Here is a 22,589-nt window from a genome sequence, read left to right as displayed (position 1 = left end):
AGAATGACTTCGGTCGCTCAGGCTGTGAATAATCCGAACCCCCCCGAGCAACATAGTTCTCCCGACCTGATTGCTGGCGCAGACAGAGGCTCCTCTTGTCAGCTGGGAGCATCTTCAGAAACACTTCACTGGCGTAGCTTTGCCAACGCAAGTTTCCACTGTAGACAAGCCCAAAGTGTCACACCCCACGTGGTGTTCAGGAGCGAGCCAGTGGAGGTGGCGATGTCGGCTGGGTCCCTCTCTGGCCCAGTCTGGTCAGGATTGCAGTGCCAAAGGTCCAGGGTCCCAGGAGGGGGGGCGGGTGCAGCTTGCTCCCGGATCCAATTTTTCTTCCCAAAATCTCTCTGTAAGGACCCAGAAGGGGTGGCTGGAATAGCCCGTCCCCTCATTATTTTGTCTACCAGTTAGACCTTGCTTTTGACACCAATTTTAGTCCATTGATTTCCGGACCCACACTTGTCTTGTTTACCACAAAGAGAACTCAAGGACTGTGTTATAATCACAGGAGTGATTATAACACAGTCCTTGAGTTCTCTTTGTTTGGACCAGTTCAGTCTGTCTAGCTTTTGCACCTTCTTCCTGTCAGCATTTGTTGTTATTGGGGATTGTGACATTTGGTGCACTTTCACTGGCTTTCTCCAGCCTAGCTCACAAACAGGGTAAATTCGTAGGCCCAGTGATCCCAATGATGCTGAGAGCAGGGGGGCCTGGGCGATACATGCAGCTGGGAGTGGAGACCCCAGGCGGGGTGGCAAGATAGCAGAGCACAGCCAAGCACAGCCTGCCAGGCCAAGCCGGACTGCCGTGTTGGGAAGGAGGGTAGGATCAAGCGGTGCAGAGGGGAGGGACTCTGCTGTGCTGATCTGGAAGGTGAGCCTGGGGGTCACGGTCCCTGGGGGTCACTAGAACTTGCCACACCCTTGCCAAGAAAGAGGCACGGGTGAGGTGCAGTTAGCAGAGGAAGTTCCCACAGGCCCACCTGTTAGCCACCTCCAAGATGGCTCCCATCTTCCACCGTCAGCTATCTCCCCACTGGTTCCCAGCCCCTGCCGAGCTCAGTGGGTTTCCCCAGCCCCAGCAGTTGCTGTGCAAAGCTCATCTCATTTCCCCCACCCCCTTCTTACCCAGGGCATCAAAGGAGAACGAGGCTACTTGGGACCACCCGGAGAGAAAGGGGAATCAGTAAGTGCCACGGACCTGACCCTGTGCCAGCTCGATGCCCCGGGGCCATTTGCCGCTCGCCATTTGCTGGGGGTGAAGGGAATCCATCCCCCAAGCTAGGAGAGGAGCCTGGTGGCTGGGCTTGGGGGTGCTGCTGGGTTGTATTTGCTTCCATGGGGCATCTAACCCCGTCACGATAAGGCTATGTCTGAGAACATGCAGCAGGGAGACTGGGCACACACAGCCCCTTGGATCGGGGTGGGCGGCTGGGCGGGCGGCAGCCCAAGACACAATGGGCTATGTGGCCCTGTCGAGCCACAGGCCTGCACAACGTAAGTTCATCGCTCATCTCCCGGAATGGGTCCCTGGCTTTCCCTGGGGGGAAGCAAGGCAGCAGCAGGGGGTGGGAGCACTGGGGCCTGGATCCTGCTGGGGCATCTGGGTGCTACCCCGATAGAAATAATCCAGGTTAATGGTGCCGACACCACATCTCACCACGCAGCCTCATGGCTGCACCTGCAGGAGCTCACAGGATGCTGGGTCACTGGGACCCATCAAAGGGGCCAGAGCTGAGCCGAGCCGCCCTCCGGACCCTCAGCGAAAGCCAGGGCTGCTGCCAGCAGGCTCGCCGGTGATGCAGTAAGTATCCCCCTTCCCCCCGGGCAGCACAGCTGATTCCTGTTCCCTTGGTGTCTCCCCAGGGCCCCCCTGGTTCCAGTGGCGTCCCAGGTCCTACGGGGCCAGCGGTGAGTTCACAGCTAAGATCTGTCTGTTAAAACTGCTTTAAAGGGCCCTGTCCTGCCCCCATTGGAGCCTCTGGATTGCGCCCATGCTGGATCGGCACTTGGCTGAAGGGCAGGGAGGGAAGAGGGTGCTCGGGAATGTTGCGAAGGAAGAGGCACTGGATGTCTGGTTGGGCTGGTCCCAGCTCTCCTGTCTGTCTCGGGAGTAAGAGCGGCACAGAAATTACAGCCCTTCTGTTCTGTTCCGTCCCTGCACCAGGGTCCAAGAGGAGAGCGCGGAGCCCAGGGCAACTCTGGGGAGAAAGGAGATCAGGTGAGACCCTCCGGCTTCCTCCGCCCCTTCCCCTCCCTGGAGGGAGGACTCGTTGGCACTGTCCGCTCCAAAGCTTCTGGGAGGGAGATGTTGGCACGGCTGCCCCTGCTTTGTGGGCACTGCCCCTTGGAGTAGACCGGGGCTCCTCATTCCCCACCCCTCCTCAGCCCGGTTGGTTTCCTTGCCCTGTGATCTGGCTGTGGCTGAAGAAGCCCTGCACCAAAGCAAGTGGAGGAACCCCATGAGATGACCGCAAGGTGCCCAGATGGCGGCTAGGTTCCTAGGCCTGCAGCCTCGCTAAGCCACCAGGAGCTTTGAGACCATGCCGCTGCACGGAGCCTTGTTCCCAGGGCTCTCTGCACTAGCAGATCTCTGCTTTGGGGGAAGGCTGCAAGGCACCAGCTTGGCTGCCCACCCTGCCTGTCCAACAGCATGCACGGTGCTGCGGGCTCTGCTGTGAAGCAGATGCAGGATCCATTCCAAGAGGGAGTTGGATGGATGCTGCAAACGCTGCCCTGGGGACCCCAGATCCCACAGGGAATCAACCCCTCTACTCTGGAGGATCTCACACGGCAGCTGCCTCGGCCAGGGGGGCTGACTTTAGCTAGCCCCTTGGCTGGTCCCTTGAGCAAAGGCGCGCTGTAAACCAATGACTGTGATCTTTTGCTGTATTCACAGGGATTTCAGGGGCAACCAGGCTTCCCAGGGCCAGCCGTAAGTACATCCTGAGGGAAGTTTCAAGCACTGGGGGACACAGTTCATACATGTTTAGCCTGGCAGAGGAGACGGAGAAGAGGAGAGGTGTTCCCTTAAGAGGGGTTCACTTGCCACCCACTTGGGCAAAGGTGCTCATGGAGATCATGACAAGCTCAGGGAGCCGTAACAGAGCATTATGGGGGCGTGGTATGCAAATCATAAGGGTTGGAAAGCGGAGGGCGCTGAGCAGTGCTGGCTTTGCAGAGGCAGAGTGAGCGAGCAGGGGGATCCGTGGGGATTATTTCTTGGGCACACTTTATGAGACAATAAAGGCACCAAACTTTCTTTGTCTGATTATCAGGGGGATTGCAGGTTGCAGCCAGGAATCAAGCGGGGGTGGGGGGAGCTTTGTCTGTACATTTGTTAGGGGATGGAGCCTTGTTATCGGAGCTGAGAACAGGCAGGGCGGAAGCCCAGGGAGAGAGGCTCTTGGGCCAAAGGAGTTTTCTTCTGTCTTAAATTTCAATCATCACTAGCCCCGTCCACGGAAGGAGCAGAACTACCCTAGCTACCAGCGTGTTCAGTGACAGCTGCCAAGCAGAGTTAGCACAGACCGCGCCCTGGGCTAGCCGGGCTCAGCACGGCCGGCAGACACCGCACCTCTGGGAGCTGTGGATGCACCTTGTCAGCCCCCTCCCCCACACCCACTTACAGGGCCGTAGTAGGAATAGCGCCTGAGTGCACCAGAGGGGTCTGTAACAGACAGCTGGGGCTGGAGGCTCTTTCTGAGTCAGCCTCCCGCCTGGCTCATTTCATTACAGACCCTGCTGCAGGGCGACTTGAATAGCCCTTCAAAGAGTGCAAAACTCTTGTCGTTTTAGGGCCCTCCTGGTTTCCCAGGGAAAGCCGGACCGGCCGGGCTGCCAGGGCCCGCAGCAGAGAAGGTGAGTGCTGCAAGGCGGGCAGGCTGTGGTGCTGGACATCCCAAGAGCGAGGGGCTTCTCTTTGCCTCGTGATTGAAGGAGATCCTTGCCAGAGGGGGCATCGCAGGCCTGGAGAGAGGTGCCTGCCGCTGGCAGGGTTTGGGGCTCCGGGCTCCGCTCGGGCATGTTCTCAGACCGGAGGAGCTTTCCCTGCATTGCTGTGTCAGCGCGGGAGCTTTTGAGGAGTGCAGTCCAGTGTTTCCAAGCCGGCTGCGCTCCCACGGCTGGGCTGGTCCTGCAGGGCCTATACCGAGTGGATCCCATCCAGGGCCAGCGCTGGTCCCTCTCCAGGGGCCTGTTTCTAGATCCCTGTAATGAGCCCACCACTTCCGAAGAGGCACAAGCAGCTAGCGCCCACCCCCTCCCCGCAGCCTAGGCTGGGGGGAGAGAGCCCCTTTGTCATTCTCAGGGCTCTGTTGACACCTGCTGGCCACCGTGAGGAAGGCAGGCTCTCAAGGAGCCCAGGATGGAGCGGGGAATAGGCCAGATTCCATCTTCAGCGAGCCGCTTGGTTTCAGATACACAGTTTGGATCCAGGTGGCTGAGGTCATGGGATTGTGATTTTTGGCACAGCCCAGGAACAGCTCGGCGAGAAGCTCGTGTGAACTGCAAACCCTTCCAGGGCCAGGGGGCTTGGAATGGGGAAGGACGGTGTTTGGAGCAAAGGGAGTCTGAGCCGAGCACTGCTCAGCAGCCGGGCATGTGCTGGGAGGAGACTGGGGCCCTGCACACGTGTGATCTGGGCCATGCACTCTTGCCAAAGGGCTGCCTGGCAACTCCTCCCTGTGGTGCTGACCAGAAGCAGTGCTTGGCCACATTGGTTAGCGGGCCTTCCCCAGCCCCCCGTGAATGTTAGGTCTGCTCTCCGTACGCAATCTACCCCACTTTCTGGCTGATTGCCAGTGGTGGATCCATCATGGAAACATCCCCTGGGGACTGGGTGATGACTGAGTGTCCTGTGAGTGCCGACAGGTCCCAGCGACCTGGAGATCAGGAGCTGCCTGCCCAGCAGCACTGCTCCTTCCCCTATAGGGCCCAGGGAGGGGAGGAAGGAGAAACGGCAGCCTTTTAGCACACGGGTAAAATGCAGTGCATAGAGCGTGCAAAGCTGGGGCACATCTGCAGCATGCCCGGGGCACAGCTGGTGCCCTGCTGGCACACTCCAGGCACGCCTAGCTCATGCACCCATTCCTTAGCAAGAGGCAAGTGTTCCTCCTCGTGGGAACTGGCCTCGCCCAGCCGGCTAGCACCACTCCCAGGAGATTTGCCACTCAGCTTCCTTCACCCCTTGGATCACAGGGGGCAGAAACGTGTGGAGAGGGCAAGTGGAGAAGCTGAGAGCTAAGGGAAGTCTCTGGAGTACCCCTGGTGGTGACTATGGGGTCCTCTTCCATGGCTCTCTGTTCCAGTGCACTAGCATGGCAGAGGGCAGTGGGTTCATTGCTCTCCATATGACTTTTGCAGGGCAGTGAAGGGATGCGTGGCCCCACAGGGATGCCAGGGCCACTGGGGCCCCCAGGGCCTCCTGGAATACAGGTGAGTTTCCCAGCTCAATTCCTGACTGCATGGAAGGAGCGGGGAGGTCTCTATGTGGAGGGGTGGGAACAAGAGCTCAGGGGGTTCCAAGCCGTGGGGACACGGACTGCACAGGAAAGGAGGCCCCAGTATCATGGTGGCAGGAGCTGGTCAGTACAGTCCTTTGTGAGTGTGGACAAGATGCTCCATACAGAACCTGGCAGGTTGGTGGGTACCAGCAAATGGGACTTCCTCCCCCTCCATGGGAGACGAGAATCCAAGACTGACCCCACTGAGCTACGAAGCTGCCCTTGAGCCCAAACTGAGGGCTTCTCACCTCTCTGCATTTGTGCCTCGGGCCAGAGGGATCCTGCCCTGACGCCACGACGTAGCATCACCGACGCTATGTGACGGCACACACAGGCAATGCCGCGTGGCTGCTTGAATGTCTCGTTCCAAATGATCATCGGGGAAAGTCTCTTCAACACGTTTTATTTCATCCCATGGCCTGCTGTGTTGTCCTGGGCCATGGGAGAGGCGCCAGCAGCTTCCTGTTGAATCCAAAAGCATGGGACCAGAATCTTGGTGCTGGGTCTGAATAAGGCACGGGAGCCCCGGAGCCTATATTTCAAACACAGGGATGCGTGCTCGCGCAGGCAGAAGTTACTGGGTTTGATGCAGGACGGCTGGGTGAAATTCTCTGCCTTGTGCTATGCAGGCGATCAGACGAGATGGGTGTAATAGTCTCTTCTAGCCTTAAAATCTGTGAATCTGAAAATGGATTGGCCTTGGTTGGAACCAGGGAGATAAGTGCCTGGGTGGGGGTGGAATAGATATTGGATCACCACTATCCGCCCAATGGTCCCCCTTCCTGTTCACTGCCCATCCTGTTCCCACACTTGCTGTGTGTAATGCACCGATTAGCGGGCCCATGTACTGCTGCTCGTTGCTGGCTGGGATGTCCAGCCTACTCCAGGGGTGGCTGTGCTGCCCTCTTGCATCTGGATATAAGCACGAACGCAACTGCAGCTCCCGGAGGTTGGCGGAAGTCTGGTTAGGGCTCAGACGGTCGTGAGTTCCATCCCTGCCCATGTGGTCTTGGTGGGTGGAACAGCTAGTGACTGAAGTCCTGGGTGGTCAATGGGACTCTGACAGCTGAAAGGTCATTGCTTGGATGTTCCAGGGTTACAATCCAGATGGCGAGGGAAGGATACAGCTGCCATGCTGAGCACCAATTCCCAGCCCCTCGGGGAGCTGACGTGTTCCCATATAGTGGCATTGTCTCAGTAGTAGTGTCCCACACCTGAGATCAGCCAGTCAGGGCATTGAGCAGGGTGGTGTGAGTGAACAGGCCTCTCATGACTTCTCTCATTCTCGGTCTTGCTTTCCCTGTGATGCCCCAGGGCCCAGCCGGCTTGGAAGGACTGGATGGGAAGGACGGGAAGCCAGGGATGCGGGTAAGAAACGGGACGGGGTTTTGTACCTATTTTCTCACAGTTCTGGTCAGAACTGGGCCCCGGCTGGCGTGAAGGGTTCACTGACCTTCTGCTGAGCATGGGCCGAGGCTCGTACCAGAAGCCCAAACAGGGTGAGCTTGGCCTGCATCCCAAGCTGTTGGCCAGCTCGGAGGGGGAGTAGAGGTAGAGGCTATTCTCCCCCTTCTCAGAAAGGAGGGAGCTGCGTCCCACTCCTGGGGTTCCTCTCCCAGGCAGGATGTCAAATACACCTGAAACTTCTTGCCACAGCGACCCTAATTCTGTGTCCATTGCCTCCTTCCTTAGGGCGACCCGGGTCCTTCAGGGCCCCCAGGGATGATGGGGATTCCGGTAAGTCATAGCTGGATTCCTGAATAGCTCCCTGGTGCATGGCACCAGGCGTCCCCAGTCAGGGGATGTTCGGGTCTTTCTTTGCCAGACTCTCACCCTTACCCCATGCCCCTATCCCACCACCACCTCCCGTGCAGCTGACTGCCGGGCAATGGGCCTGCTAAGAGTCCTGACAAAGATTCAGACGGTGAGTGCTTAACTGGTAGCTGGGCTTTCCTTGAGTTCCTCCCAAAATGCAGCTCTGGCCCTCTCCCTGGGAGACAGCACCCCACTGCTGGGAGGGTGGGGGAGCCATGCCTTGTCAGTGGGGGTTGCATTGAATTTCAGAGGGAGGGGAGATAGATGATTGTTGAAGAGGAAGGAGAAGCGCTGGACTCCAGAGCTGGCGAAAGTGTCCCCATCTCCACCAGCAGCCAGAGATAATTCGTCAGGAGCTTGAGAGCTGCGTGCCCTTGGCCTGCTCTGGGGGCTCCCGGTGGGTTTGTTGTAGTATGGAGAGCTCCTTGGCTGCTGGCATGGGTAGGTGTCACCGTGCCCAAGGGAGGGAGGCCGGGGGGCTGCAAAGAGCCTGCCGGGAAGGCCCTGCTCACCTGATGCTAGAGAATAATTTTTCTCTTCTTTTCCCCGCCAGGGCTTCAAGGGGAAACCTGGCCACCCGGGTCTCCCAGGCCAGAAGGTGAGCTGGTTTGCTGCCATTGTTACAGCCTCAGGGAATCCGCAGAGGGCACCTGGCTGCTGCTGCTTTGTGGAATCTCCCCTTTGAGATCACTGCGGGCAGGGGCTCGCTGGAAGTGACATTCACCAGGCCCAAGCCCTGTGTAAACCCTTTGGGGAAAATTCTAGCCCCACTGGAGCCAGTTGCCAACTCTCACTGAGTTCACTAGGGCCAGCTTTCCCCCTTAGGGGGGATGTGGCACATCACCTCGTGCTGGGCCCACCGCATGGGGTGAATGTCACCCTGTGTAGAGCCAGAGGCTTTATCTGCCTGGTTAGGATCTGGGGGGACTTGAGGAGCTGTGGGAGGGCCATGCAGTGTTTTTGCTGTTTGAAACTCCCTGCTCTGGTTGGCTGCCATGGCCCCACCCCCAGGGCCCCTCGGCATATTCAGCACCCCATCATTCTCCGACACTGTCATTCAGAGCTAGGGCACCCCAGGAGTCTCTCACCCACCCCGACTGGTTCAGAGAGCAGGCCACAGCGCCCACCAGCACTCAGCATTCATCCGCTGCAAGCCCACTCCAAAGGGACCGAGCCAACCTAAGGGCAGCCTGGCAGTTCCAGGGACGGAAATGAACCATCCTGACTTGCAGCAGTGCCAGGGCTGGGAGTGATGTACTTGTGACATACAGTCGTAGCAGTGGCTTCCTCTTATGGTCAAGCCAGGCCATTCCCCACCAAGGTGGAACCTTTTCATCACTGGGTGCCTACGTGGGATTGTTCAGTCAGATGGCGGCAGAGGCTGGGTACCTCCTGGGCTGCCTGTTTTTAAAGGGGCTGGAAAATGTTATGATCCCAGTGGGCCATGTCCCCAGCTGGAATAAGCTGGTGAGGATCCATTGAAGTCACTGTTGGCAGCGACGCAAGCTAAGAGGATGTGATGGTCATTGACCATGGCACTGCCCGTGTGGCTGGCATGTGTAATGGGAGGCTGTCACGTTCCTCTGCACAGTGGGAGGCAGGATGCCAGCTTGGCTGGCCCAGTGACCGGATCTGGTGTGACAAACCCCATGTAGCCCAGACTCCCTGCTCCCTAGCTCTCTGCCTACACGCTCCATGCCATGTGTTCTTCTTTCCAGGGTGACTGTGGCAAACCCGGACCCCCCGGAAGCACGGGCCGGCCAGGGGCAGAGGTGAGTCAGTGCAGCGCAGAAGGACGAGGTGTTTAATGCTCAGTGCACCGTGTGCGGCTCCCGGCAGGGACCCACGACCAGCGACACTGGATGGGAGGTCCAGCCACGAGTGTGCTTCTGCTCGCTGACCCCTTGTCCCAAGTCCCTTCCCCCTTGTGGGGTCCTAGAGCTCAAGCTCCAGCCCTAGCCCAATTCAGCAGCCCCAGAGCCCGAGTTAGCTGACACAAGCCAGCCGTGGGGGTTTAACCGCAGTAGACACTCCCTGAGCGACTCGCAGGGGAACTTCAGCAGCCCTGTTGCCATAGGGCCGGGCTCTCAATGGGGCAAATGAGTGCAACTCTGGTGAAATCAATGGTGCTACCTTGGGTTACAGCCGCTGAGGATCTGGCCTGGAACGCTGAAGTACAGAGCATGCAAACACACTCCCAGATTCTCGGGAAGGGGCCCAGTTCCCACTGGCGGTTCTCATGCTCTTGCGTACAGGTCAGCTGTGGGGGGAGGGTGTACGGGCTGCGACGGCATCAGGATATAATGGCTCTGTCTTTTGCAGGGGGAACCTGGTCCGATGGGACCCCAAGGCAGACAGGGACCTCCGGGCCATTTAGTAAGTTGAATTTTTGCTCTGGTTGAGAAGAGGTGAAAACATCCCAATTGCACTGTTTTAATCTGGCACCGATGCGGGAAAACACAGCGCTGTGTGAGCTCACTCCAGCCCCAGCCTTTCCCAGCAGGAGGCGCCGTAGGGGCTGATGCAGGAGCACTGGCTGTAGGGGAACTCTCACCAATGCCAGTCCCAGCAGCAAGCACTTCAAGGGGGTTGGTTGGGGGAAGTCTCAGCTACTGCAGGCCCAGCCTCTCCCAGCAGGAGGTGCTGTAAGGGATGATGCTATTTTACTTGTGTCACGGAGTCCCCGGGCGATGCTCTGGAACTGCTCCCCATGAAGCCAGTCAGGACTCTGGGGAAGTCTCCTCTCTAGGAGCAGCCGGTCTTCAGGACACACAGATCACACAGCTTCCACCTTCCTGGGTCTGACCTGGGAGCATTCAGCCTCCTCTGCCCCTCCGTGCGCTTCCCACAGCGAGTCCGCCCAGGCGGGGCTCCTGGGGAAGCCAAAGGGTCCTGCCCCCCAACTTCGCAGTCAGACGTGACTCTCAGCCAGCCAGTAAAACAGAAGGTTTATTAGATGACAGGAACATGGTCTAAAACAGAGCTTACAGGTGCAGAGAACAGGACCCCCCTCAGCTGGGTCCATTTTGGGGGGCAGTGAGCCAGACAACCATGTCTGCACTTCACTCCATGTCCCAGCCAGCCCCAAACTGAAACTCCCTCCAGCCCCACCTCCTCTGGGCTTTGTCCCTTTCCCGGGCCAGGAGGTCACCTGATTCCTTTGTTCTCCAACCCTTTAGCTCTCACCTTGCAGGGGGGAAGTGCCCAGGCCATCAGTTGCCAGGAAGCAGGGTGTCGGCCATTGTCTGTGTCCAGACCCCTGCACACACCTGCCCTCTAGGGCTCTGCAATGATCATACACCCTTACCCCACCACCTAGATACTTAAGAACTGCATAGGGGAAACTGAGGCACCCCCTGTCACGGAGTCCCTGGGCGATGCTCTGGAACTGCTCCCCATGAAGCCAGTCAGAACTCTGGGGAAGTCTCCTCTCTAGGAGCAGACTGTCTTCAGGACAAAAAGCTCACACAGCTTCCACCTTCCTGGGTCTGACCTCGGAGCATTCAGCATCCTCTGCCCCTCCGTGCGCTTCCCACAGCGAGTCCACTCAGGTGGGGTTCCTGGGGAAGCCAGAGAGTCCTGCCCCCCAACTTCGCAGTCAGACGTGACTCTCAGCCAGCCAGTAAAACAGAGGTTTATTAAACGACAGGAACATGGTCTAAAACAGAGCTTGTAGGTGCAGAGAATAGGACCCCTCAGCTGAGTCCATTTTGGGAGGCAGTGAGCCAGACAACCACGTCTGCCCTTCACTCCATGTCCCAGCCAGCCCCAAACTGAAACTCCCTCCAGCCCCTCCTCCCCTGGGCTTTGTTCCTTTCCTGGGCCAGGAGGTCACCTGATTCCTTTGTTCTCCAACACTTTTGCTCTCACCTTGCAGGGGGGAAGGGCCCAGGCCATCAGTTGCCAGGAAACAGGGTGTCGGCCATTCTCTGTGTCCAGACCCCTGCACACACCTGCCCTCTAGGGCTCTGCAATGATCATACACCCTTATCCCACCACCTAGATACTTAAGAACTGCATAGGGGAAACTGAGGCACCCCCACACTATTCAGAGGAAACATTAAGAACAGTCCCACTTCGTCACAATTTGCTCCTAAATTAAATGACTAGCGGGCAAGGCTGCTCGATGGGACAGTGTCCAGAAGTCTGGTGGGAGGTGCCATGGCTGTTCTGGCCACGGCGCTCTTACCCCCTGTCCTGTTCAATCTCCCATTGCTTTCTCCAGTTTAAAGAAGCGAGCTGACGGGTATAGTGGACACTGCACAGGGCCCTGCCGTGGCAGCACTGCTCCTGGCTCCCTGGGCGGGTAGGAGCCGATTGGCCTTTTTCTAGGGCTGGCTTCGGCTCCTGCCTCCAGGGTAATTGTTACTCTGTTAAATGTCCTAAATTTCTTCTCACTCGTTAGGGTCCCCCAGGAAGCCCAGGCCAGCCGGGCCCAGCCGGAATCACAGGAATGGTAAGTGCTGCCCCAGGGGCCTCTCCTTTGGCACAGATCTGTAGGAACATGTTTAGTCTCCTGCAGCCTCGTTCTTCCCAGAGTTGGTCAGATGGGGAGAGCAGACCCCACCCTGAGGTTCTCGCCCTGGCCTTGTTAGTAGCTTCGTTCTGCCAACATCATAAGAAATGTTCCCAAATGCCACCGTCACCCAGCCAGAGGCTGTGCATGTCCAGCCTTGCAGCACCAGCTGAACTGCCTTTGCCAAGCAACGTTGGCGGGCTGGTGGCACGCAAAGCCGTGCCATGCCAGGGCCATGCTCGGAAGTGAACATGGCTGATGGACTTGGGAGGTCGGCTGGGATCTGATTCAGGATCCAGTTCTCCAGCCTTGGTTGGATTAGGGGCCAGGCGAGGTGATGTAGGCCCCAGTTTCCAATTAGGGCATCCACATTTGAGAACCGGCTCAGCGGTCGAGCTCCCGTACCTTGCCCGTTCTTATCACGAATGCAAGTTTGAGTGCCCGGGTCCACACCTGGGCACCTATTGATGGCTTCGTTCTCACTCTCAAAATAACGTCTGAAACCAGCGCTCTCTCCTTTTTCCCCATTCTCCAGGGACTGAAGGGCGAGAGGGGATCTCCAGGGGAAAGAGGTCTCGCAGGAATGCCCGGGCAACCTGGGACCCCAGGCCACCCTGGACCACCTGTGAGTGCTGCATGTCAGCGGAGACGTGACACGGAATAGGGCAATGCCAGAGCCTGGAGCGCACAATGTCCGTGGGGGTAGGGGAGAGGCGGGGGAGAGCCCCCGTTGGAACTGCACTGTGGGCAGGGACAGAGAACAAAGCACACCAGCATGTTCTGAGGTTGCCAGGTTCCTCTCTATGGTGCCAGGTTTGCCAATTATGGCATGCCAGTCTGGGCTCTGCCAGGCTTAGCCCATCCATCCTTCGCTGGGTGCGGTGTGGATTCGGCAAAATCCATCCATCCATACGACAGCACGTGTGTGCTTGGCACTCGCTGGGCACTGCCTCTGCAGGGGCTGCCCTGGTGACCTTCCTGTTGGGTGTTGTGAAGTCTTTACTCCCAATGTGCGGTGCGAACCCTCAGAGAGTGCTGACGGGGTCTGAGCCCGAGATGCGTTCTCAGCCTCCCTTTCCTTGGGAGCGTGGGCGTGCGCGCGGGGTGGAGCATGGAGGGCTCTGGGACGTTTCATGTTTCTGTCTTTGGTTTGCCAGGGCGAGATGGGCGCGGACGGAGCAGCTGGGAAAGAGGTATTGTGATGCTGGCCATGATGGCTCCCCCCTTCGCGCGCTTTCTGTCCCACAGCAGTGAGTGCGGCAGGTCCACACTGCGCTCTCTGCCCTGTACTTCTCCCAGCCCATTATTGCAACAGGATCGTGTTTGCAGTCGGTGCCGCTGCTGAGACAAGACACCCGGCACTTACTCCGGCAAAATTCCCCTGGGCATCAGCGACGTCTTGCCCAGCAGTGCTGAGTGCGCCATAGTGCCCAGCTGAGGATAAATAACTACAGCCTAGGAGGCAATGCTCAGGCCTGGCTTTCCTTCGACCCCGGACTGCACCAACACGACATCTCAAGCGGCTTTTGTGATCTAGAGCTGGACCCCTAGCGGGAAGAGGCTCCCCAACCCACAAAGTTTCCTACACTGCCCACTCCCTGCCACCAGGGGCAGCGTCCCATCCCAGGTTTCCTGGAAGGTGGGACTTCCCGGTTTGCCATCAGAGTGGAGGAAGTGACAGTTCCTTAGTGTCACCCCGCGCGGCGATACCTTAGGAGGGGTATACCAGCGACATAAGTAAGCGGGGGCCTGAGCATGCCTGTCTTACTCTGTGAGCTCTGGCAGAATCTCCAGAATAGAGGCCAGTGCCTGGAGGATAGCAGGCAATGTACGAATGGATGATACTAAACTGGGAGGAGTGGTAGATACGCTGGAGGGCAGGGATAGGATACAGAGGGACCTAGACAAATTGGAGGATTGGGCCAAAAGAAATCTGATGAGGTTCAATAAGGAGAAGTGCAGGGTCCTGCACTTAGGACGGAAGAACCCAATGCACCGCTACAGACTAGGGACCGAATGGCTCAGCAGCAGTTCTGCAGAAAAGGACCTAGGGGTGACAGTGGACAAGAAGCTGGATATGAGTCAGCAGTGTGCCCTTGTTGCCAAGAAGGCCAATGGCATTTTGGGATGTATAAGTAGGGGCATAGCGAGCAGATCGAGGGACGTGATCGTCCCCCTCTATTCGACGTTGGTGAGGCCTCATCTGGAGTACTGTGTCCAGTTTTGGGCCCCACACTACAAGAAGGATGTGGATAAATTGGAGAGAGTCCAGCGAAGGGCAACAAAAATGATTAGGGGTCTGGAACACATGACTTATGAGGAGAGGCTGAGGGAACTGGGATTGTTTAGTCTGCAGAAGAGAAGAATGAGAGGGGATTTGATAGCTGCTTTCAACTACCTGAGAGGTGGTTCCAGAGAGGATGGTTCTAGACTATTCTCAGTGGTAGAAGAGGACAGGACAAGGAATAATGGTCTCAAGTTGCAGTGGGGGAGGTTTAGGTTGGATACTAGGAAAAACTTTTTCACTAGGAGGGTGGTGAAACACTGGAATGCGTTACCTAGGGAGGTGGTAGAATCTCCTTCCTTAGAAGTTTTTAAGGTCAGGCTTGACAAAGCCCTGGCTGGGATGATTTAATTGGGGATTGGTCCTGCTTTGAGCAGGGGGTTGGACTAGATGACCTCCTGAGGTCCCTTCCAACCCTGATATTCTATGATTCTATGAACAAGCATGTGTTCGTATCCCACAAGGTGTTGGCAGGGGCTAAACTCCCTGCTTCCACGTTCCTGCTTCCTGCACCCAGGCAGGGTTGGTCTAACGAGGCAGGGATCCAGACAGGGCCTCAGCCAGTTTCATAAAGGAGGCTCTTTGGCATGAGAGGAGGAGAGAGCTGAAAGCTGAGCACGAGCTCAACCACAAGATATGGGCTTGATGCTGGAGTGACTGGGTGGGATCTGTGGCCTGTGCTATGCAGGAGGTCAGACTAGAGGATCACAGTGGTCACTTCTGGCCCTAACATCTTGGACTCAGACATGGCATCCAGCTGCCCAAAAGGCGGCAAAGCTCCCGACCCGAATGGATGGGCCAGATCGGCTGCAGCCATTCGGAACTCCTCTTTGTTTAGCTTTAAGCTTCCTGATCCTCAGAGCCCGTGAGAGAGAGAGCACTCCCCAGCCATTCCTGTCTCTCCGGTATACCACCTTCCCACAGGCTGAGACCCTGGCACCAAGACGGCCAGGGGCCACCAGCCCTAGGTCTAGAAATCATTTCAGAGCAGAACTTCCCGTGACCACTGCTCCATTCTGCCTCCTCCTAGGGCCCACCAGGGAAGCCTGGACCGTCAGGACCGGCTGGCCAGAAGGTAAGAGCAGGTCGGCTTTGCTCCGTGATGCTGAGCCTAGTGCTCTGGACAGCTGCTACGCTGGGGCCATGTTCCTGAGCAGAGGGGGCTGTGGAGGCGGATGTTCCCCCAGCTGCAGGCCTGCTGCCTGGGATCCCCAGAGGAGCCAGCCCATGTTCAGATTGCCCGGAGAGCTGCTGTGCTGTAGAGAGAAGCCCGTCTCTTGTCCGGGTGGGGAAAGGTGATGAGGAACTGGAGAGATATCTGCCTCTGACAGTGTCTGGCTTCTTCCTGTGTATTCCAGGGTGAAGCTGGCACTGCAGGGGAGAGAGGGCATCCTGGTGAGAAAGGGAGAGCTGGCATGCCTGGAGGACCAGGGAAAAGTGGCTCCATGGGCCCTGTGGGACCACGTGGCTCTCCAGGAGAGAGAGGCCACCCGGGCTCCCCAGGACCTGCCGGCAGCCCGGGGACGCCAGGACTCCCAGGCACAATGGTAAGGGGGGAGAAGGGGTAAGTGCCTGCTGCTTGGGTGGGGGGGGGTTCTCCCAGAACAAAGCAGCCTGAACAAGGGTTCACAATCTGGCTCTGAGCATCAGGACTCCTGGGTTCTATTCCTAGCTCCCCTACTGACTCACTGTGTGGCCACGGGCGAGGCGTGTCATCCTGTTGCCTTTTCCCAGGTTGAGTTTTGCTTTGTGGTTTTTCCCGTCCCCTCTCTCTAGGGAGACATGGTGAATTACGATGAAATCAAGCGGTTCATCCGGCAAGAGCTGAACAAAATGTTTGACGGTAAGCGGGGTGGTGGGAACTGGAGGCTGGAGGGCTGGACCAAGCTGCAAGTGACGGCTTAGTGCTTGGCACATCCAGTCTGAAAGAGCTACACCAGTCTCTGGATCCACGTGTCCAAATCCTGGAAGGGTTAGCGCTGTCCTTCATCCAAGGAGATCAAAGTACCACTACCTAGTGTAGGGTGTGCCAAGTTAAGAGCCGAGGATGTGTGTGTGAATTACATCGCAGAGCCCGGTTTGGCCCAGGCTCCTGGACATCCCTCCAGCAACGTGCTGTGTCCTCTGAGCCAGTTGTCACTTCCTGAGCTGGCGTTTCCTGTGCACTTCTAGACCCCGCACGGTCTTCAGATAAGCCCCCACCATGGTGGGCTTCCTACACCCCTGATAGCAAGAGTTTGGGGTTGATAACTCCTGACTGGCACAGTCATTGGCTCCCCGTGTGTCTCTCTGCAGAGAGGATGGCATACTATGCCTCCAGGATGCAGTTCCCAGTGGAGATGGCTGCCTCCCCAGGACGACCAGGTCACCCTGGTAAAGATGGAGCGCCAGGGCGGCCAGGGCCTCCTGGGTCCCCTGGGTTACCAGGACAGATCGGGAGAGAAGGGCGGCAAGGTGTGCCAGGCATGAGAGGTAGGTCTTCTTCTGGAAGCTCTTTATTTGCATCTCCTCTTCCCTGATGTTTCTGCGGAGTTTCAGAAATGGCCACCAGGGTCAGGAGATGTTTAGTGGCGTGGTGGCCGCAGCTGGAATTCACTGCTGCGGGATTGCAAAGCAGGTTAAGGGAACTCCAGAGCCACTGGCCTAAGGGGGCTCCTGCCAGCCCATGGGTGTGAGTCACGCCTTCTCTTTCCACTGGTGGCCTTGCAAGTGCTCACTGTCTTGCTCAGCCCCGTGGAATCATCCTTTCCTCCCTCTCTGTTGCTTACGCGCATTGGGCTCTGTGAGTGGGGTTTCTTACTGTGCTCTCGCATTCCAGGTGAGCCAGGCACCAAAGGAGAAAAGGGAGAGAAAGGCATTGGCCTTGCAGGAGAAAGCGGTCCACCGGGGGCGCCTGGTAAGACCCCTGCACTTGTCACAACCAGGACCCAATTTGTTCTGCATTTTTAAGGTCAACTCGTTAGCCCTTCCTGCTTCAGGGACCCAGAGGGCGATAGGTGCCTGGTGCTTCAGGGTGAAATCTCCTCCTGGTTCAGCTTCTCCCAACAATGTGAGACAGACTGAGGGTCTCAGACCAAAGCCTTTCCATCCAAACCCTCTGAACTGTGGTGGGTCAGCTTTAACGGAGTCATAGAGTTTAGGGCCAGAACGGATCACCAGATCCTCTAGTCTGACCTGGATCTCACAGGCCACCAGCACTGAACCCAACAACTGAAATCAGACCAACATGTCACCGCCCACAGGAGACGTAGCTGTTATGTGCCACAGGCAGAGAATGGGAGGGACCAAGGTGCCCCGGTGCCCGAAGCCCCCACAATGGCAGGGAAATGAGTAAGTGAGATAGACCCAGATAATCCTGGCCAGTAACCCACACCCACATACTGCAAAGGAGGGCAAAATAAACCCCCAAGGTCACTGCCAGTCTGACCTGGAGAAAATTCCTTCCTGACCATGCATATAGCGATCAGTTAGACCCTGAGCACGTGAGCAAGAACCAGCCGGTCAAGCATCTGGGTTTGGCTTTGCACAAACAGCCTTCTCAGCTCCTCTCTTCCCTCCCCTTTCTTGTTTCTCCTCTTCAGGTCCACAAGGGCCACCAGGATATGGCAAGTTGGGTCCGCCTGGACCTATGGGACAGCAAGGCATCCCAGGTATTCCTGGACCACCAGGAGCTACAGGGCAGCCTGGAAAGACCGGGCATTGTAACCCTTCAGATTGCTTCAGCATGATGCCCCTTGAGCAGCCTATGTACGAGCCCAAAAACATGAAAGGACCCTTAGGCTGAGCGGACCTGTAGGGCATTTTCACAAAGGACTCCATTGGGAATGACCAAAGCTCAGCCCTCGCGACTGGTCGTGAATGATGTTTTTATTGCTGTTAATATTTTTTTCTTTCAATTTCCAGTGGGGTTAAGTCTCTCATGACGGCATTTGTGTGTGTGTGTGTGAGCGTGTGTGTGAGCGTCTCTTCTTGTGTTTGTAAAGGGAATTGGACACTGCTAGCTGGGGTCAGCCAAAATCCATTTCATGATGGTGTCTCCGCTTATCATTGCCTTGGCCAAGTCCACACCTTCCTGTGTCTTCTCTAGCTTCTTCTGTCTTTTTAATGATTAGTCTTTCAATACCTGGTCATCGCCAGCACTTTGGGCACTGGGGCCGAAAAAGGGGGCAAGGCGAGGGAAGGAAGGGTATTTTTAACGATCACACTCCTGAGCAGCCTCAGGTGTTACGGGGTGGGAACTTCGGGCAAGATTCCAGATCCCACCTCCATCATTTGTGAAATACATATCCCCATTCACACGGTTGAGACAACTCTCTCTCTGCCCCCACGTGCCTTTCATGTGTGTTGCAGCACGTGCTCTGCTGCTCCCTTCATTTGTAACATGCCAGCATCACACGTGCCGTCGGCCACCTCCTTGTCCTGGTGCCAATGTAGCTCTTGAATTAGAGAGGGCTCCTGCACAAAATCTTGGCCCTCAGCATAGAGCCATTGTAGGGAAAAACAAGACCAAGCAAGCTGGATCACCAAGACGTTTTTCAGCACCTGCAGCAGGCCTGTGTTTATCTTCGCATAGACGTAAAGCAGAGCACTCTGCACTCGTGCTGGCCTTTTCATTTTTGTTTGGTGGAAAAACAAGTGTCTAACCTACACATCAAGCCTGGGTTGCTAAGTGCTAGACTGGTTTCCAAATATTAAATACAACATCTGAGCATTCAGTTACCACTTTTCGGCTCTGTATGCAAAAGGGAGGGCTGCTTTCCTCCCTGAAGCAGGTTGAATCTGGTGAGCAAACAAACAGAAAATAATAAAACATTCCTGCCCAAGCTCTGTCTGCATCTTTTTAAGCGAATATATATATAAATCTTGAGCACTTCTGTCTATCACCCTTGGGACAGTAACAGCTGAACTTCTACCGGTTTGTCCTTCCCCCAGCCATAGATGAAACGAGCCCCAGAGTATGTACTAAAAATGGATGGAGCTCAAAAGGTTGGAAGACAGCCCAACAGTGTGTATTCTCAATGGAATATCTGGCATCTGGACCAGGAACCCGTGTACTGATATATTCCCTTCCTTTTAGTATTTGTCATCTCTTAAGGATGTAAGAAAATCATTTGTACCATCCATCAGCTGTTTTGTCTGTCATGAATAAGAAGTCAGGCCCAGATCCTCAAAAGTACGCAGGCTCCTAACTAACAGCCATTGATTTCACCAACAGAGCTAAATGCTGTTTCATATAGCAACATACCATGGTTTCAAGAAGCAACGGCTTTTCCCCTAAGAACCAGGCTATAACCTAACCCCAGCAGAGTTGTCGAGGATAGTTTTATAAACTAGTAACAATGGAGAACACAAGAGTCCCAGGACCCCCTGGTCAGGAAGACTGGGGGAGCCAAACCGGTCCCAGCAGCAGCTGTGTGTATAAGTTTGCAACCATAGCGTGGGCAAGACCGTAAGGGGAAGTTCCTCCAACTCCTCATGAAGGATACACGGTTACAGTTGGTCCTTGCTGTCATCTGTTACTATCCATCCCCCAGAATAGCCCAAACTTCTGCCCAGCAGCATCCATTGAGCTGCTAAACCAGAATACAAACAGGTAACAAGCACATCGGAAGAGTGAGTCTTAGGAACTCCATTAGCCAGACTGCTGTCTCCAGTGGAAAGAGCTCAGAGCCTGCATATTTACTGTTCCATAAGGTGGGGTGAAAAAAACAAGGTTAAGTATTGATGTGCTTGAGTAAACGAGCAGCCCCGAGCCCAGCAGAATTCCCATCACTCGTGTTCGCAGGAACAGGAGCAATTTCCTGAGGCAGAGTATTTAAAATTGAACCCAGCGTGTCTCTCTCAGCCGCTGCCTTCCGAATGTCAACTGCTCATTTCTTACGTGTCCGGGAGACCGTGTCTTCGTGTCACTAATGGGCTTGATAAACAGCACGTAAATTGGCTCCTCGCACCACTTCAAATAGGGAAGGCCAGAGCTGCAAAATAACGGTCTCTTTGCGTTTCCCTTAGTTGAAGCCGCAGCCTGCGCTCAGCTCCCCAGCTCAAATGTAGACTTCTGGGTTTGATCTAGTTCTAATAGGCATTCATCATTTCTAAGCAACCAGCTTGGAAGCAGTGGTGCCCTTTGGCATAAGTCAGTGGGCATGGCTGGAAAAGGGAGGGGGGTTAGTGCGGAAGCTTACACATCTCTCTAGGTATCTCAGAGCAGTGACAGCCCGTGGGGTATTGCCCTATCACTGAGCTAGGAGTGAGAGCCAGCAACTTATTTAATCAAAACAGTATCTATCGCAATCTGCCGAGGGCTGGCAGCCTGCTGAAAGACGCTCATCCTTCCCCATGGAGGAGGGAAATGGCTTTAAGGCCAACCCTCAGAATCACAGCTGTTAGAAATGGAGATGATCCCTCAGATCCTCCAGTCTCTGCTTGAGGCTAACGGGATGGTTTGTTCCCTGCAGTACGCTGGCTCTCAGGCCTTAGCCCTCTCCCCAGCCTGCGACTGGGATTATTTAGCACCCCGCTAAGGAACTCTGCCCAGCCGCAGGCCAGTCCCAGAATGAGGAGGAGAAGCTGGGATCGGCTGCTGCCAGAGGGAGCGAGGGTGTAAGAGCAGCAGAGCCCGGAGTGGGGCGGGGGGGAACTGGAGAGGAGGGAACACACGGAATGGAGATGCCCTCCCAGCTTGAGCCATCCTTGCCCCCCACCCTTCCGACCCAGCACTAGGCCCCTTGCCCCCATTAACTCAGAGAGGAGGGAGGATCCCTGCAGTAACCCATGGGTTTGGGGGCAAGGGCCTGGGCCAGGCAGGACAGAGCATGGGGCAAACACTAAGGGGCAGGGGTTGGGGAAGAGGAGACAGGGGGCGGGGCAGACAGGCACAGGGTCAGGGCCATGGCGCCAGAGACAGGGGGCGGGACAGAGGGGCACCTAGAGGCAGGGCCATGGGGCCAGAGACAGGCGGCGGGGCAGAGGGGCACCTAGAGGCAGGGCCATGGGGCCAGAGACAGGGGGCAGGACAGAAGGGCAGGGCCATGGGGCCAGAGACAGAGGGCGGGACAGAAGGGCAGGGCCATGGGGCCAGAGACAGGGGGCGGGACAGAGGGGCACAAGGGCAGGGCCATGGGGCCAGAGACAGGGGGCGGGGCAGAGGGGCACAAGGGCAGAGCCATGGGGCCAGAGACAGGGGGCGGGGCAGGGAGCACAAGGGCAGAGCCATGGGGCCAGAGTCAGGGGGTGGGGCATAGGGGCAGGGCCATGGCGCTAGAGACAGGGGGCGGGACAGAGGGGCACCTAGAGGCAGGACCATGGGGCCAGAGACAGGGGGCGGGACAGAGAGGCACAAGGGTAGGGCCATGGGGCCAGAGACAGGGGACGGGGCACAGGGGCAGGGCCATGGGGCCAGAGACAGGGGACGGGGCACAGGGGCAGGGCCATGAGGCCAGAGACAGGGGTCGGGACAGAGGGGCACAAGGGCAGGGCCATGGGGCCAGAGACAGGGGTCGGGACAGAGGGGCACAAGGGCAGGGCCATGGGGCCAGAGACAGGGGACGGGACAGAGAGGCACAAGGGTAGGGCCATGGGGCCAGAGACAGGGGACGGGGCACAGGGGCAGGGCCATGAGGCCAGAGACAGGGGTCGGGACAGAGGGGCACAAAGGCAGGGCCATGGGGCCAGAGACAGGGGGTGGGACACAGGGGCGGGGCCATGGGGCCAGAGTCAGGGGACGGGGCACAGGGGCAGGGGGTGGAGCCATGGGGGCCAGAGTCAGGGGACGGGGCAGAGGGGCACAAGGGCAGAGCCATGGGGCCAGAGTCAGGGGATGGGGCATAAGGGCAGGGCCATGGGGCCAGAGTCAGGGGATGGGGCATAAGGGCAGGGCCATGGGGCCAGAGTCAGGGGGCGGGGCACAGGGGCAGGGCCATGGGGCCAGAGACAGGGGACGGGGCACAGGGGCAGGGCCATGGGGCCAGAGACAGGGGTCGGGACAGAGGGGCACAAGGGCAGGGCCATGGGGCCAGAGACAGGGGTCGGGACAGAGGGGCACAAGGGCAGGGCCATGGGGCCAGAGACAGGGGACGGGACAGAGAGGCACAAGGGCAGGGCCATGGGGCCAGAGACAGGGGTCGGGACAGAGGGGCACAAGGGCAGGGCCATGGGGCCAGAGACAGGGGACGGGACAGAGAGGCACAAGGGTAGGGCCATGGGGCCAGAGACAGGGGACGGGACAGAGAGGCACAAGGGTAGGGCCATGGGGCCAGAGACAGGGGACGGGGCACAGGGGCAGGGCCATGAGGCCAGAGACAGGGGTCGGGACAGAGGGGCACAAAGGCAGGGCCATGGGGCCAGAGACAGGGGGCGGGGCACAGGGGCGGGGCCAGAGTCAGGGGGCGGGGCACAGGGGCGGGGCCAGAGTCAGGGGGCGGGGCACAGGGGAGGGGGCGGGGTTAGAGGGGGCAGGCAGCTCAGCGGTGAGGCGG

At 57.4% G+C, this 22,589-nt stretch overlaps 1 protein-coding gene across 1 annotated transcript in view; it reads left to right on the top strand.

Annotated features, from left to right (window-relative positions):
• The window catches only part of COL16A1 (collagen type XVI alpha 1 chain), a 90,828-nt gene extending 71,897 nt beyond the window's left edge, over positions 1 to 18,931 (top strand). The window contains exons 53-72 of the mRNA XM_073317249.1: positions 1,129 to 1,182; positions 1,863 to 1,907; positions 2,164 to 2,217; positions 2,896 to 2,931; positions 3,795 to 3,857; positions 5,361 to 5,432; positions 6,815 to 6,868; positions 7,193 to 7,237; positions 7,869 to 7,913; positions 9,034 to 9,087; positions 9,638 to 9,691; positions 11,721 to 11,771; positions 12,367 to 12,456; positions 12,989 to 13,024; positions 15,146 to 15,190; positions 15,474 to 15,662; positions 15,892 to 15,958; positions 16,411 to 16,587; positions 16,934 to 17,011; positions 17,697 to 18,931. Coding sequence (XP_073173350.1) covers positions 1,129 to 1,182; positions 1,863 to 1,907; positions 2,164 to 2,217; positions 2,896 to 2,931; positions 3,795 to 3,857; positions 5,361 to 5,432; positions 6,815 to 6,868; positions 7,193 to 7,237; positions 7,869 to 7,913; positions 9,034 to 9,087; positions 9,638 to 9,691; positions 11,721 to 11,771; positions 12,367 to 12,456; positions 12,989 to 13,024; positions 15,146 to 15,190; positions 15,474 to 15,662; positions 15,892 to 15,958; positions 16,411 to 16,587; positions 16,934 to 17,011; positions 17,697 to 17,899 — 1,512 coding nt within the window. The 3' untranslated portion in view covers positions 17,900 to 18,931. The remainder of the gene's footprint in view (positions 1 to 1,128; positions 1,183 to 1,862; positions 1,908 to 2,163; positions 2,218 to 2,895; positions 2,932 to 3,794; positions 3,858 to 5,360; positions 5,433 to 6,814; positions 6,869 to 7,192; positions 7,238 to 7,868; positions 7,914 to 9,033; positions 9,088 to 9,637; positions 9,692 to 11,720; positions 11,772 to 12,366; positions 12,457 to 12,988; positions 13,025 to 15,145; positions 15,191 to 15,473; positions 15,663 to 15,891; positions 15,959 to 16,410; positions 16,588 to 16,933; positions 17,012 to 17,696) is intronic.
• The last annotated feature ends 3,658 nt before the right edge of the window (positions 18,932 to 22,589 follow it).

The sequence above is a fragment of the Lepidochelys kempii genome, chromosome 19 (genome assembly GCF_965140265.1).
Source record: "Lepidochelys kempii isolate rLepKem1 chromosome 19, rLepKem1.hap2, whole genome shotgun sequence".
Taxonomy (NCBI): Eukaryota; Metazoa; Chordata; order Testudines; family Cheloniidae; genus Lepidochelys; species Lepidochelys kempii.
Note: the sequence above shows the minus strand (reverse complement) of the source record. Positions and strands in the feature narration are given on the sequence as shown.